This window comes from Tamandua tetradactyla, chromosome 17 (genome assembly GCF_023851605.1).
Source record: "Tamandua tetradactyla isolate mTamTet1 chromosome 17, mTamTet1.pri, whole genome shotgun sequence".
NCBI classification, from domain to species: Eukaryota; Metazoa; Chordata; class Mammalia; order Pilosa; family Myrmecophagidae; genus Tamandua; species Tamandua tetradactyla.
The window spans coordinates 32,900,769-32,916,227 of NC_135343.1; the positions used below are offsets into that span (position 1 = coordinate 32,900,769).

The 15,459-nt window shown below is 46.3% G+C and overlaps 1 protein-coding gene across 9 annotated transcripts in view; it reads right to left on the reverse strand.

The window, feature by feature from the left end:
- The window catches only part of BCL11A (BCL11 transcription factor A), a 97,986-nt gene extending 83,501 nt beyond the window's left edge, over positions 1-14,485 (reverse strand). For 6 of the 9 annotated variants that reach the window (XM_077134295.1, XM_077134291.1, XM_077134297.1 and 3 more), the window contains exons 1-2: positions 14,326-14,485; positions 6,963-7,295 (exon numbers count right to left, since the gene is read on the reverse strand). In XM_077134295.1, coding sequence (XP_076990410.1) covers positions 6,963-7,295; positions 14,326-14,380 — 388 coding nt within the window. In that variant the 5' untranslated portion in view covers positions 14,381-14,485. Of the gene's footprint in view, positions 1-6,962; positions 7,296-11,930; positions 11,980-14,325 lie in introns of those variants that run through there. The other 3 variants (XM_077134294.1, XM_077134289.1, XM_077134288.1) reach the window with 3 other exon arrangements.
- Positions 14,486-15,459: the final 974 nt, after the last annotated feature.

Below are 15,459 nucleotides of genomic sequence, written 5' to 3' on the forward strand. Positions count from 1 at the left end.
AATGGTAAAATATTTTAATGGAGTTCCAGTTGGGAGTGGTAAGAAAGTGCAAATGAAAGTACAGAAGTCCTTTAAATCAGCACAGGATTTAAAATGAATGTCACTGCGTGTGTGTGTTTTAATGGGGAAAGGGGGGTGTTGCAAATCACCACAAATATTTACACTGTGCTCCCTTTGTTCAAATCACATACTTTTAACAGGAAAAGCTGGAACTGTGGCTATTTAAAATTTTAAATATTCAAACGCCTGTAATTAACCATATGAAACAGATTATGTCACATTTCTCCATACCAGCACATGCAAAAAAAATTTCTGCTGGTGGATGGGGAGGTGGCGGAGTTGGGGAGACAACTCTAAAAGGAGAAATAGATGTGCTGTTTTCATTTTGCTAAAGATCAAAGGCGAACAAGAAGGGAAACTGTGGCTTATCAGGCATTTTCACATCGCTGTCTTTCGCACTGGGCTATCTAAGTTTTATACAATCCCCCAGACTAGCTGCATATTAAGCTTGCTGTGTACAGCTTTATTATGGCGCGGTGATGGAAGAAACATTAATATTCCTGCTCTGCATCTGACAGGGCATTTACATGCGCCCATCTGAGCGGCACCTGAGAACTCCTCTAAGGTGCAGTAACTGTGTGCCTATTGTAAAGGCAAATGAAGCTCACCTATTCCCTGCTGGGATCAGAAGTGACCTTACCACCCCCCATGCCTCAAATCCTTCCCTTGCCAACCTAACTCAATGCCATCGCAGAATGACGAATGAGCTCAGAAATAGACCCCAACTTGCTCACCCTGCTAAGAACAGCAAAAGCCTTTGCTGAAATGTTTTAAAAATGCATAGGGGAAAAAAAAATGCATAGGGAGTGCAGCTGGCCAGTAAAAAAGCAGAGAGACAAATTCCAGTGAACTCAATATGGAATACGTTACATTCTAAAACTGATTAGAAATACAGTTTGATGTTTACTGGCCTCAAATTGTGTTTGGCATCAAGCACACTGGCTTTGATAATGCTGGTGTTCTTGTATTATTATTATTATTTTAAATCTGCCTTTGGTCTCTAGGAGCACATGGTGGAGAGCTAAAGAAATCTTATTCGTCAGGATACAGTTCCTGGAAATTAAGTTTGTGACAGAAAATGACTCTAGTAGTAATAATATGGTTCATGCTCAAATTAATTAGGTCATTGTTGTAAAAACTACATGGCAAATTACAAAGGTAAATTTACTGATATTGGCCAGTGCTGTATGCTCTGCAACTAAAAGGGAGAAGAAGTCTAACGATGCTCATTCACCTGGGCAGGAGGCAGGAATACAACGGTCAATTTTCTGTTTGTATCACAAATAAAATACTAGTCATTATCCATTAAATTATATAGTCTGAACATATTTTATGGGCTTTATTAATATTCTCCAAATTAACACATAAAATAAAAACCTGCATGATTTGAAATACTGTTAAAAGTGGGCACTAAGTTAAAAATCTTTTTTTTTAATCCTTGTAATAACAACACTGCCGACATAGCCATGACCCAAATGAAATGTGAACAAGCAGAAAGGCACTAAAGATCCTTGGTGATTAAATCTCATGCTAAAAAAAAAGTGGCAAGGTGCCAAGCCGGGTCCAGCTTGATGCTAAGTGCCTTTTATTGCACAAAGCTGGTTCTACTGTATGCAAAAACAGACTTGGGCTAAGGGTAAATTTTGTCAAATGATTTCTTTGTGTAATAAAGGGTGTGAACAGACCAACCAAAGTAGATTAAATTAACATCGAGTGACACAGTGTCGGTACATCTCCCGAGCTGTGTTTTTCTGCTTCTTTTAAATTTAATATTCCCACCCCCCCCAAAGCAAGCCAAACTTTCTCCTTTTTTACTGACTGCTGTGCAAAGCCACCATTCACCTATTCTCCTTAATGTAAGCACTTACATTAAGAAGTCATGAAAATCTGAAAAATGCTTCTCTATGAGTTGCACCTCTGTTGGGTACCCCAAATTTAGTCCTCCCACATCAGTCCAATTACATTGAGGCAGTAGTGTGAAATCAATGATTTTCCAGAACCCTAAAATATGCCATTGATATGCATCCAGCTTGCCTCTTCCCTGGTTTCCTGACACTGCCTATTTCTATACCCAATTGCATTTCCCGGCCCCTGGGCAGCTCCACAATTAAATGCCACATTCACCAGGAGAAAGGTGTGCAAAACATATTTCAGATTCTTTAAAATAAAAGGCACACCTTGCAAGACAACAAGGAATGGAGTGATTTTTTTTAAATTACAGCACTGTTTTTTTTTTAAGCTTTCACAGAATAAACACAGAGAATGGAAGGGAAGCTCTGTCCCCCTCTGCTCCTGTTCTTGAAGTGAATACATATTTGTGTTTCCAATAAAAGGCCATTTTTACATTAACTGTCTGTAACAGCAGGAGACAGAAAAACTAACACAATCTCCACATCACACACAGGATGATCTTCATATCACGTGGACCTAGCCTCAAAACTATTATTTATAAAAGACTACTTGGAAAATGCACAATGCATCTTTTCTGTGTCACTGAAAGGGTAATGTCTGAAGAACTCTGAATCTTTGGGATCTTCTACATTTTAGATTTTTTTTTTTTTCGGCTTTCCGAAGTAAATTTAGCAGCCATGAGGGCCACTGTGTTTAATTAAGCTTTCAAAAGTCCTCTGACAATGCCAACAATTGTAAGACACTTCTGCGGCTCAATCATGCAATCACTGTGACAGTTCTATTTACAATTTGTCTTAGAAAGAGTTTCTGACATTGTACTTTGACAAAACATCCAAGCTGCCAGTTCACAACCTTTCTCTGTCTTATTTACAAATACAGCTTGTCTACAGGCTTCCCAGTCTCCTGAGCATGAGTCTGTGGGTAGTGGCCTCTCAAACATATATTTGATTCTCTGTGAAAATCCTCCATATTTATTAGGAAACAATACGCTCTGTTCTCTGAATTCTGAAGGTAAATCACAATTCACTACTACATTGTTGTTGTTTAGGTGTTTTGTGTTTTTAAGCTGCAAAGGTTAGTAGTTTTTATCCAGAATCACACAAACAGAAATGAAAAATAAGTAGTCATAATAGGCTACTGTAATTTATAGTCTCAGTCACAATTACACCGAAAAGTATACACATACATGCTCCGGTTCAGTCCGAGCTAGGAAAAAATAAGAATGGGTATAAAATGAAAAGGCAAGTCGATTTTCTAAATCCTGAAAAGCCTAGGTATTTCCACTTGATGCACCTTTAAGTGACATGCTGATGGATTTCCTTTTTTGAATCAGTACTTTTCCCTTCATTAGAGTATCTGTCTTACATATTATTATCTACATATGAGCTGTACTGTCTAGGCAAATAATTTTTAAATACCCTGATATAAATGTCTATGTCTATTTTAAGGAGAAAAATGTTAAACATCAATAGTAGGGACCTTTACCACATTTTGTAAGACCCCTCATATTTTTTTCCCATTCTCTCAAAAAGCTAACTTTATGAGAGCCAACCCTAATTTAGAGATTTCTATGTGCAAAAAGCCAAAACTCAACTCTGACACTGTGGGATAATATATTTTTGGCCTGTTCCATAAGTGAACAACAGTTTCACATTCACCAATCTTCGATGAATATTTTCCCCATCATCAAATATGAGACTAGGAAACAAAACAAAACCTCTATTGAAAGCCCTGACTGCCAAGCAAAGGCTGTTGCTATCTGATGGTGAATATCTGACACATATATTGATGAGCAGGGTCCACACAATGTAACCTGCTAATTACCAGTTAAATTAATACTATTTCAGTGGTCACGATGCATCACAGTCACACAACATTTTGAATAAAGGGGGGAAAAAATGAAACAAGTAACCTGACCAATGTATATGTGCACAGATTAACACGTGTGCTATTCTCCAGGTAAAAATCATTCCCTCTAAAAAATACTCAGCTTTGAGAAGCCTATGTACAATCAAATGCATACCATTTTATCACTATAGATTCAAACACCTCTACCTTATTATCCTATTTGAAAACCCTGAATTCTAAGCTTTATCTATCTTAGGGAGAAGATCTGTCCCTTTTACGTTCCTGCTTCCTGCCTATAAAATGGCACAGAGCACACAGTGAACTCAAATCCAACTTACATCACTTTAATAAAGCCTTGCCAACCAGCACACTTAAATGGCTACCTTTTATGTCGCTGCCAAACATATTCTTCTAAAGATTCATCAATATATCTCTTCCTTAATACAGAGCATTCCTTCCCCCATTCTTTCCAGTGACACAAGTCAAGTAAGTACTGAAATGATTACTGTTATTGTTTCCTTCCTCATCATAAAAAGAAAAGCAGATCTGGAATGGTGGAGATGTGCTTTAGAGAAATGGGCTGGGAGTACACAGCTATCTTCCAGAACTTTGCTTCAGGGACACCTGAAGATGGGAACACCATAATTTATGTGCAATGATGGAACGTCAATTTCACCACAGGAAACTCTTAATTCATTATCGTGAATTATGAGAAGTCGTGATTCTGGTTACTGACATACCACTTTGCGATGTGACCATGCTATTTCTGTTCAGCCAACTCGAGGATGGGATCAGGTGATTAAACATAATGAAAGGACTCAAGACCCTGGAATTATTCCTGCATGGAGGGTTTACCTCACCTGGGTCACAGCACTACTGCATCCACTGATCATCTTAGATATTGAAGACAGCTTTTCTTCTCAGGAAGACTATTTCGTATTAGCCTTATAAAACATATTTAAATGTTGCTTGCTGGCTGGATTTTGTGTGTGTCTGTGTGTGCGTCCCTGGGATCTGCTATTTGCCAATGCACTAGTTCTTACATTTAAAAATGGGACAACCATGGAGGTAAGGGAAATATATTTTCTTTCCTACATAGACTGACAATGGTATTGGGAAGCCTTAACTACAGGGCCCTCCCTCCCCATCCCCCACGCCCCCACCCCCCACCCCCCCACCCCAACCCCGGCTTCCAGATCCCTCCTCTAAGTACAGAGGCACTGAATTTTTGAGCTGGTTATCTGAGACTGAATAACCTATTCGGGACCTCAGTAAGAAGTGTGGTTTTAATTCTTGCTTGACAGACACTGTGTTTTGTCTTTTAAACGAGCAGCTCGATATGTAAATACGATGTTACATCACGCAAGTGTTACTCCATATTTGGTGATTTAGCAAGGCTTTGGATCTCCGAAGACGACAAATCCCCTTCCGCTTGCTCTTGCTTCATTAATCAAGCCTTACACTTCTGTTCATTTTCCTTCCAGTCACAGACAACACATGGAAATGGTCATTGCCATATCCTACTGGCAGGGGGGTGGGGGGATGGGGGGTGGGAGATAAAATCTTAACCTACATGTCACATAAGCTAAACGTGGTGGATTCCAAAGAAATACTTTGTAAATGCAGCTTCCCTAGTAGCAGATTTCTCATTTCACTAAATGAAAAGTGTCTGAGTGCTAATGCAAGAAGCATTAAAAAAAAAAAAAAAAAGGAAGGAAAGGCCACGTCTGATTTTAATGATCAAATTCCAGAGGGGGAGAAGAGAAATAATATGACATTTAATCCCCTCAGGACCACTGACCTATTATGGTTCAACTTTCTGGTCAAACTAGGTCGAAGAGACAAGTTCCGGTGTATCAATTGATTATATGCACTCCCTTTTCCTAAAACCGAACAAACCTCCTGCTCTTCAGAGGAAAAAAGATGAAGAAAAGTGATCCACGGCGAGACCTGCCTTCTCTGTCACCAGAGACCGTTCATTCACTCTGTCTAATGTGTTAAATCACTGTTGTTTCATTAAAAAAAAAAAAAAGTTTTAAGGGTCAGTATATAGTGTTGTTGTTTATCACTCAGAATAGGGAATTTAAATCCCTCTGTTTAAAGCCTTTAATTTCTTTTCCCCTGAGTTGCTGGGAAATCCACACACCTAGCTACCTCCCTGCTAAAATTAACCGAAAGAGGGAATGCTTTAAATATGGGTATTTATTTTTCCCAGAGAATTTTTACATTGTGTTATAACAGCAATGGTGGAGTGTGGACTGGACATTTTTAAGGGTGACATGTGGCTGTGTAAACCACAAACAAAATCAAGATACATCTGTCAAAACCACATCAGAGACAAGAAAGAGCACAGAGAAGCATTTATCATTTAGCTGAGGAGGCAGGCTGCGGGGAGCAGCCATTCCTGTCAAACCAACCTTTTGAAATTTCCAACATGCCCTTAAACTTTTCGAGTAAGCATGTCTGTGCGCTTCAGCAACTGCCCTCTCTACTCTGGCCTGGCCAGTCGAAAATGGCATCTTAAAGTCAAGGTCACGGTGTCATCCCACCACGGGGCTGTGTTTAATTACAGCCCCATATGGGCTGACAGCCAATATGGATCCAAGGCTAGCCCCGAAGCTCAGTTAACTCTTTCCGCCTCCTTCAAACCACCCTGCCAGCCCACCCCACTTTGGGGAAGCCCTGGGAACTACTGTACCCCCCTGGGGTGGCTGGACACGGATACAAGGTTTTCTGAGCTAAGCATGACATGGCCCAACTAAAAATGCCTATATGGCCACTTTGCCTCTGACATGTCACCCAGGCTGGAAATGGACACTGGAAACTGGGCTAAATGTAGAAAAGGTTTAACACTTACAAATGAGAAGGGGGCGGGGCGGGATTCAGGATCAGCAGATCCAGAGAGGGCGTCAGGAGTGCACACCTATTCCACCTCCAACTGACTCAGTGAGGAGGAAAACATTTATTTTTCTGTGTTCTGAACGTAAGCAATAGGAATGATTATTTTAACATTACAGGGCTGTCATGGACAGTCACATGGAGAGATCCAGAAAGCACTTCACCACTCCTTAGTACTTGGCTACAGCACCTCTGAAAATGAAAAGAAAACATGCAAACAGCTTTTCTCCTCGCTTCTCATTTACCTGCTATGTGTTCCTGTTTGGGGCAAATTCCTCTAGATGACGTTGATAAACAATCGTCATCCTCTGGCGTGACCTGGATGCCAACCTCCACAGGATTGGATGCTTTTTTCATCTCGATTGGTGAAGGGGAAGGTGGCTTATCCACAGCTTTTTCTAAGCAGAGGCTGCCATTGCATTGTTTCCGTTTGTGCTCGATAAAAATAAGAATGTCCCCCAAAGGGAAGTTCATCTGGCACTGCCCACAGGTGAGGAGGTCGTGGTCGCCTTCGGGAGCTCCCAGCGGGCCGTGGTGATCTGGTTCATCATCTGTAAGAATGGCTTCAAGAGGCTCGGCTGTGGTTGGAGAAACAAAAGCACAATTATCAGAGTGCTAGGAGGAGAGAAAAGGGGAGAAACAGCCTCAAACCCCACCCCACTGCACCACATCATATAGTGCTTCTGGGCTGCTCCATATAAATACCCAGAAAATGTGCACACACAAATCTACCAAGATGGGGAGCTTCTCAACAAGAAAGGGAATTTAGCAATGAGGCAAATCACGTATTTAAAGAACACTGACTTGAAGACTGCAGAGAAAACACACACATGCACACATCCACACTACCAACGTGTCTGGTTTGTGATCTTAGAAAGAACGTGATTGTTAAATAAATAGTTAACCCAGGGACCATAAAGAAAGCTTAAATGACAACTCCCCCTGACTGGTAAAAAGCACTGGCTGAAATTAAATGTTTCTTGTCTTTTTTTTTTTACTATAAACTAAGTTGTCTATTGTGCCCAAGAATACAAGGAGAGGTGAGTAAGCACACATATCTTTTGTGCATGTGTGTATATACTCCTAAGTACACAGGAACATAGCGCCATAAATTAGAGAGGTACTATATCACACGGAAAATGTGCCATATTTACACCAAAGTAATAAGAAAACGACTGCATTCACCTGTGAAACAGATCTAAATAATAATCATAGCACAGCTTAATTCACACTGCCAAAAACCTTCCTGATCTCACTCTCAGCAGTGCCACAAAATCAAAGAAATACCAAATTCACTGGCAATTCTTCTCAAACACATTAGCTAAGTGGGATACTTTTGAGTACTTAAGAAAATAAGCCAATTAGTCATTTTTTCATTCCGAAGAAAGGCATGCCTAAAATATTCTAAACATGTTTGCACTTTGTGGCTCCCATCACATAAAAATCAGTATGGTCAAGCAAATGCCACATTTCAGAACAAGGCTGAGAAGTCCTTTCTTTAGACTTGAAATACTTCGCCTAATGTTGTCAAAGTTGACTAATTTTCTGAATGAGCTCCAAAACGCGTCATTATGGGGCTATTTCTGCACACATAATCACCAGCGGATATTATAACAAGGTAGACATGTCTTCCTTTCTTGCTTGCTTTTTGTTTTGTTTTGTTTTGTTTTAACTTTGCACCGAAATACTCCAGCACCTATTCGAACAGCTTCTATCATTTTTTTAAACCTTCCAAAGGGGGAAAGAGAGTTGGTAAGCCTCAGCCTGGAGAACTTCATGCCTACAGTATCAAACATTTAAAAATCACCAAATACAAAACACATTCAAGATGCTGCCAGTTAATAAAACTGAAACAGAAAATGTACAAGTCTTAAACAGTTAATCAGTCTGACCTTCTTTAGCAAGCTGCCAATTTCACATTTAATGAACTTAAAGCCACAGAGAATCAAAAAATAGATTTTAATTTGAGTGTAGAATATTGGAACAGATTTTGATAAAGTGCAAAAATCCAGTGAACTCAGGTTAAATTTATTTCAACCCTACCCAGGCTGAATATTAAGGGGGAAGATCTGGAGTAACTCCCAGATGTGCTGGGTGAAATAATATTGAGAGAGCCCTGCCTAGTTGCACCTGTGCTCAAGTAGGACATGTCATAATTTCTAGCCTCTGGTACTCCTCCTAATTTAACATAAGGTCACCACAGGAATATGAAGGTTATATTTCTACTAATAAAGTCAATAAGGTAAGCATTTATATTTCTTTGCCCAACATACTGACCAACAGATAAATACAGAACGCACATGCATACTTTCAAATAAAAGGAGACAGAAGAAAGTGCTTCTACATTGTGCCTCTATGTCATTTTTCTCCCACATTTGCTTTCATTTTGAACATGTGAGGAAATGAATAAGGAAATCATCCTCCAGGGTGCCTGTTATGTGAATTAAAGATTTTATGTACACATTCGACGAATGTGGCTTTTTTTTTCAGCATTAAAACTACAAATTCTGAGGCTTATATGTTGTAGGAAGACTCGGGAAAAATATTTTATTTATTAAGTTAGTAGTACCTGGAATCTTTTGCAAAATGCATTTTGTAAACTCCACTGTTTAAGATTTGTTGTGATTTTTATTCCCAAAGCCTGATACACTTTTTAAAATGGAAATATTAATTAGGAGCAAAAGGAAATATTCTCCAAGGTATCAAACAGTTAAAGGTAATGCAATACAAAGACAGACTTGGTTTAAGTCTTTTAAATGTAGTGACTGAACTGATTTACAATCAAAACCAGGAAATGAAGTGGTAATTCAGAGGTTGCTGATTACACCTCCACATTTCACCTAATTAATTTTATAGGAGGCAAAGTTCTTGAAAATAACAAGATGATCAAATGTACAGATATAAAACCTGTAACCTCAACATTTTCTATGCTCTTAACATAAATTATTGCTAATTAACAAGAATTATATCCTAATGTATGAAATACGTTTATATTGGGTTCCTTGCAAAACATTTGGCTGGTGATGTTCAAGGAAATACCAAAACGTGTTTGTATTATTGCTGCTATATTATTATTAAAAATCAAACGAAGTGGGGCACAAAGAAAATACGGAAATACAATTCTCTTGATGTAGCCTACTGATTTGCATTGACATCTTTTCTCAGTGGCAATCAACGTTTCCTTTCTGGGCATCGGATAATTTCTCTGTATTTTAATGCAAATTCCCCTTTCCCTAAAAACATTTCTAACCTCAGCCATTTTACACCTCCCTCCCCTCCCCCCCCCCGCCCAATTCCTCTCCATCCTCCGTTTCTCTCCCCCCCCCCCCCCATACCATAGTTTCTAAGCTCCGGCTACAAAGCGGGGAGTCCTGGACTGAAGTGGAAGGGAGTGAGCAAATAATCAATAATTAGCCGGAATTCTCCCTACAAGGGGAGGAAGAAATAAAGAATAAAATGCTCTGCGTTCAAACAGCAAGACAGACTAGAACGTCTCAACGTCCCAGCGGCCGGCTGAGCTCTCTTTCCTCTCTCTGCAGTTGCAAAGGAATAAAAAATAAAAATAAAAAATTTTAAAGGCCTTAGAGGAAATGTAGGGAAGGAGCGAAGGAAACGAGGGCTGCTGGGGGAGGGGAGGAGGAAGGGAAGGTCTGTCTTCAAGTTTGCTTCCCAAGTCCTTCCCTTTGATTGTCTTAACAGGGCAAGAAAGGAGAAACTGAAATGCTCGGGTTTTAACAGAAGAAAAGCAAAGAAACAAAAGCGAAGGCAGGGGCGACCGGCCGGGGGCAGGGGGCCCGGCAGGGTCCGGCTGGGCGGAAAGTGAAGTTGGGCGCGCTGACTCGGAGGCACAAAGCGAGCAGCGTGCTGGCTGCAAGGCTCGGGCCGCGCTCGCCTCCAACACGTGCAGCCGCGGCCGCAGGGCCGGGACCCGGAGGCGCCGCCAGCCAAGGGCCCGGACTGCTGCCTCCACGCGCGTCCAACCCAGCCGCGCGGCGACGTCTCCCTGGGCCCACCAGTTGGTGAAAAGGGATGTGAGGTTTGGAAAACTCGGCTTGTTAACCTGGTGAAGTCTCGATATCACCACATACATCTCACGCGCGGGTCGCGAAATTCATTGTGTGCCCACGCTCACACTTTTTACTTTGGGTATCTCTACAAATGCGTTTCCCTCGCAATTCCCAGCCCGAGTGGCGTGCCGCGGCGGCTGCAGTTATTTATTATTAATGACGCTGCTTGCCGGACTCATTATGATGATAACTATTACTATTGTTGTGATTTCGGGCTCCGAGGCGCGAGCTGCGGGGGGCAGGAGGGCGGGGGAGGGTTGGGGAGCTGGAACTGCGGGGTCGCCGAGCCCACCGAGGCCTCCGGGATCTGGGTTTTGCGCGGGAGTGAGGGGGATGGAAGAAGTGAAGCTGCAGTCCAAGTGCAAACTTGCCATCTCCTGCCCTTCGGCCTTGCCCCGAAGCCCAGGAGCATGCACTCCCCCTTAGTGCCCACCAAAAATGCCCGCCCCGATAGAAAGCGAAAACTGCTCTCAGCTTTGCGGCCGGCGCGCGCTTGTTTCCTCAGCTCGCGCAGAGGGGTGTCGGCCGCGCGCCCGGGCGCTTCTCCGCCGCTCTGGCCAGAAGCATTTTTAAAGTCAAAACGAAGAACAAAGACATAAGGGGTGATGGGGGGTGGGGGGGAGAACGGGAATTCTGCCTAACCGTCCGTGCCCTCCCACCCCCACCCTCGCAAAGCGCGTCCCTCCCCGGCCGAGAGTAACGCAGAGCAGAGGGGGTGGGGGAGGAGGCTGGTACAGGTTCAAGTTCGCCGAGCTTTCTCGATCTTGTTCTGCCTCCTAGCGACCGAACGGTTCACTCGGTCCAAGAAGCGGAGGATTGGGGCGAGGAGGTGGGGGGCGATGCTGAGGGCCGGGATAGCCCCCGCCCCCCTCGACGCGCCCAGAAAATAAGGAAGGAAAGGAGCGACCCCAGCACCCACCCAACTGGCCTCTTAACTCAGGGCCAGCACCCTCATGGGGGGGGGTGGGGGGCGAAGGAGGCCAAGTCTCCAAACTGGAGTGGCCGGAGAAGGACCCGAGAAGTGTGAGGGAAGAACAGCCAGAACTGCACACCCCAGAGTGTCCTTTGAGCCCCCAAAGCATCCTTCAGAAGAAGGGCCCGGTTTTCCCGAGTCCTGCGCACACTGCCCTTCCTTCCCGCCGGTACCTGGCCGGGCTGTAACTTCACACCGCCGCGCTCCGCGTCTGCTCCGCATCCGGCGCGGCCCGGGGAGTGGGGGGCGGGGGAGAGCGGCGAGAGAGGGATGCGCGGGGGTGGGGAGAGGGAGGGCCCCGCAACGTGCCGGGGCGAGGGCGGGGGGAGCGGGGGAGCTTCCGAAGTGTGTGACAAGTTCCAGGGCCCAGTGAAAAATGCTGTTCCCTGTGCGCACTCCCCACCCCTTTAAAAAATAGAGAACTGGGTATAGGTGGTCCTTTAAAAATTGCATCAAAAATTAAAATGTCGTGAAGTGGGGGGTTGGATGAGGAATGCAAGTCCTCTCACACCTGCCTTTCCCTTGCTGCCAAACTTTCCTAAGTGCCCACCGCCCGCCTTTCCAGGCGCACTCAGTTAACCGGGAGCCCCCACCCCCACCCTCCTTCCCCTTGGTATATAGATTCAAAAGGATCCCAGGCCGAACCTGGCCGAGGAAGAGGGCAAGAACCAAGGATGAAGAGCGCGGGGGTCTCTGAATGCAGCGCCCCCAAAGCACATACTCGAACACACTTCTCTGCTTACCCACTCCCCATCTTCGGCATACACACACGCGCACACACACACACACACACACCTGGCCTGGCTGCGCTCGGGCGCAGGTTGCTGGTGGCCAGACCGGGAGGGAGATGGAGCAAGGGAAGCACGTGGTGACCTCTCTTCTGTCCCCTGTTACCCAGAGCACTACTGGACAAGAAACGTCTGAGAGTACCATAGGGGGGAAGAAGAAGGAGAGCGGGTGATGCAGACCCGCGCAGAAATGTGCTTTTTCAACTGCTTTGCAAAATGCTTTGCAAAGCCGAGTTTCTCCCCAGCCGGTTTGGCGGCGGGGAGGCTAAGAGGAGTTCTGGGCATTGTGCTGGGGGCGGGCGGGGACCGCGGACCCGGCTGGCGCGGAGCCGCGGCGTGGCCTGCAGCCTTGCGCCGCCTTGCCCCGCGGGCGGCCGGGCGGGAGCCGGGTGGGTGATCCCTGGTTGGGTGGGGGCGCGGTGAGGCCCGGCGAGTCCCTGGCCAGGCCCGGCCGCGCCGCCGCCCGCTCCCGGGCGGCCCCGCCGCGCTCGGTCCTCTTTCTGTTTGTTGGCAGGAGGCTCCCGCACACGCGGTGCTTGTAAACATTCAGACACGAGATTTTTCCCAATCAAAATCCACTTCCACTTTTTTTGAAAATCTTCCAAAAAATAGTAAGAGGAGGGAGTTCCTCGCTCCCTCTCCGTGCCGCCGGCGCTCTAAGTTTGCAACTGAAGGGGTTTTGGGGAAGGGGATGATTGCGATTTTTTTTTTCCTGGTTAGAGAATGTGAGATTTTTGCAGGGGGTGGGGGGTGGGGGAGTCAAAGAGGAGACCGTTGTAGAAAGGGCTGTCGTAACGTTTGGCTTCTGGTTTCGGGCACGAATTTTTCTATTTCTCTTGCCTTATTTTATGGTATTTCATTTTATTTTATTACACGTCTTCCCCTCGCCTTGGAGGCTCGGTAGCGAGCGGCGGGCAGCGACGACCGGGGCGGCGACGGCCCCAGCGCCCTCCCTTCTTCTCGCGCGCGTCCCCAGCCGCCTCCTCCCCCGGCCCCTGCCCCTGCCCTTCGGCGGCAGTGGCGGCGCGGGAGGGCAAGCGCGAGGAGCCGGCACAAAAGGCAGCGGGACAAACACCCACCTCGGGCCGGAACAAAAGGCGGCAGCGCCGGCCGCGTCTCCCTTCCTTCCCGGTCCCCCGGCTCTCCCCACCGCGCGGCCCCTCTTCAGACCTGGCGTACTCCAGAGCGTCCGGGCCCCCCTCTTACAGTCTCACTTTCCCACTATTGTGGGGATGATTACTTTCCTCCCGGTGCACACTTGACCGTGAGTGCGCTGGCGTCCGAGGGCCAGTGTTACCTCTTTTTTTCTCCCCGGGAATTGGTATTTTAGGCTTGGACTCCCCCTCCCCCCCATTTTCCTACGTTGAGTGAAAGCAACCCCCCCTTCCCCTGCAACTCCCTCCCCCAGGTTTGCAAGTGAGTTGTTCGCATCCTTTAGCATTGTTCATTATGTTGCAAAACTGGGGAACAAAATCATTGCATTCCTTTTCTAAAAGAGAAATAAAGCAGTGGAAAGAAGGTAAGAGGAGGAGTCAAATTTTTTTTTTAATTAAGTAAAATTAAAAGGCAAATGCTATCCCCAAAGTGCACACGGCTATGGTGCGAGATGGGATGAGGGTTTTCCCCCCTTTGAGTCTCTTTGAACAGGACTCTCGGAGATTTTTCTCGTGAAAAATAAAAAATGCATGCACACACCCCTCGATCCCCCTCGCTCTTGCTTCTCGTCTTGCGCGCTCTCGTGATTATTAATAATTATTATTACTATTATTGGGTTACTTACGCGAGAATTCCCGTTTGCTTAAGTGCTGGGGTTTGCCTTGCTTGCGGCGAGACATGGTGGGCTGCGGGGCGGGCGGCGGCGGCGGCGGGCGGACGACGGCTCGGTTCACATCGGGAGAGCCGGGTTAGAAAGAAGGAGACTCCAGAGAAAATATCTTCATCAGTGCCTTTTGACATCCAAAATAAATTAGAAATAATACAAAGATGGCGCAGGGAAGATGAATTGTGGGAGAGCCGTCATGGCTTTTTTTTTTTTAAGCAAAAAAAAGAGAGAGAGAGAGAGAGAGAGAAGAGATAGAGGGAGAGAGAGAGAGAGAGAGATGAAAAAAAATGGCAAAAGCCCCCCTGAGCTGCAAGTTCAAGTGCGGACGTGACGTCCCTGCGAACTTGAACGTCAGGAGTCTGGATGGACAGAGACACACAAAACATGGGCAGGGCGAGCAGGAGAGAAGGGGAGGAGGGAAGGGGAAGCTCACACCAATGGACACACATCAGGGGCTGGACATGAAAAAGAGACCAGGACAAGCCAATGGCCAGTGCGGGGCGGGGGAGGTGCGGGCGGGGGGCTCCGCAGACGCCAGACGCGGCCCCCGGGGGAGGGGCGGGAGGAGGGGAGGGGGCGCTGGGGCCGCGGGCTCACCAGTGGCCGCAGCAAGCACCGCGGCAGCGGCGTGGCCAGGAAAGAAGAAAGGGGCGGCGGGGGTGGAGGGAGCAAGACGCGCGCCCTGCTGCCCCACCCCCCCACCCCCCACCACATAAGGACCCTAAAATGAAAGATTAAAGGAAAAAAAAGAGAGAGTGTACCGGGAGCCTGAAACCCAGGGCCGGGGAAGCGCGGGCGGAGGGAAGCCAGGTAGAACTGCTCCCGGACACCCCGCTCGGTACGCACACCCACTTCCCCTCCCCGCGGCCACCGCCGCCGCCGCACTCGCTCCCGCCAGCGGACGCCCGGGGCAGAAGTGAAAGCCCGGAGCCCGCGGCTGCGCTCGGGAAACTTTGCCTGAGGAGAGGAAAGCAAAGAAAAATCACCCGAAGTTGAAAGCTGAGCCTCCAAGTTACAGCTCCGCCGCGGGAGAGGGGAGGCGGGAGGGAGCGCGCGATAGAGCGGAGTCCAGCCCAAGTTTGGATGGTTGTG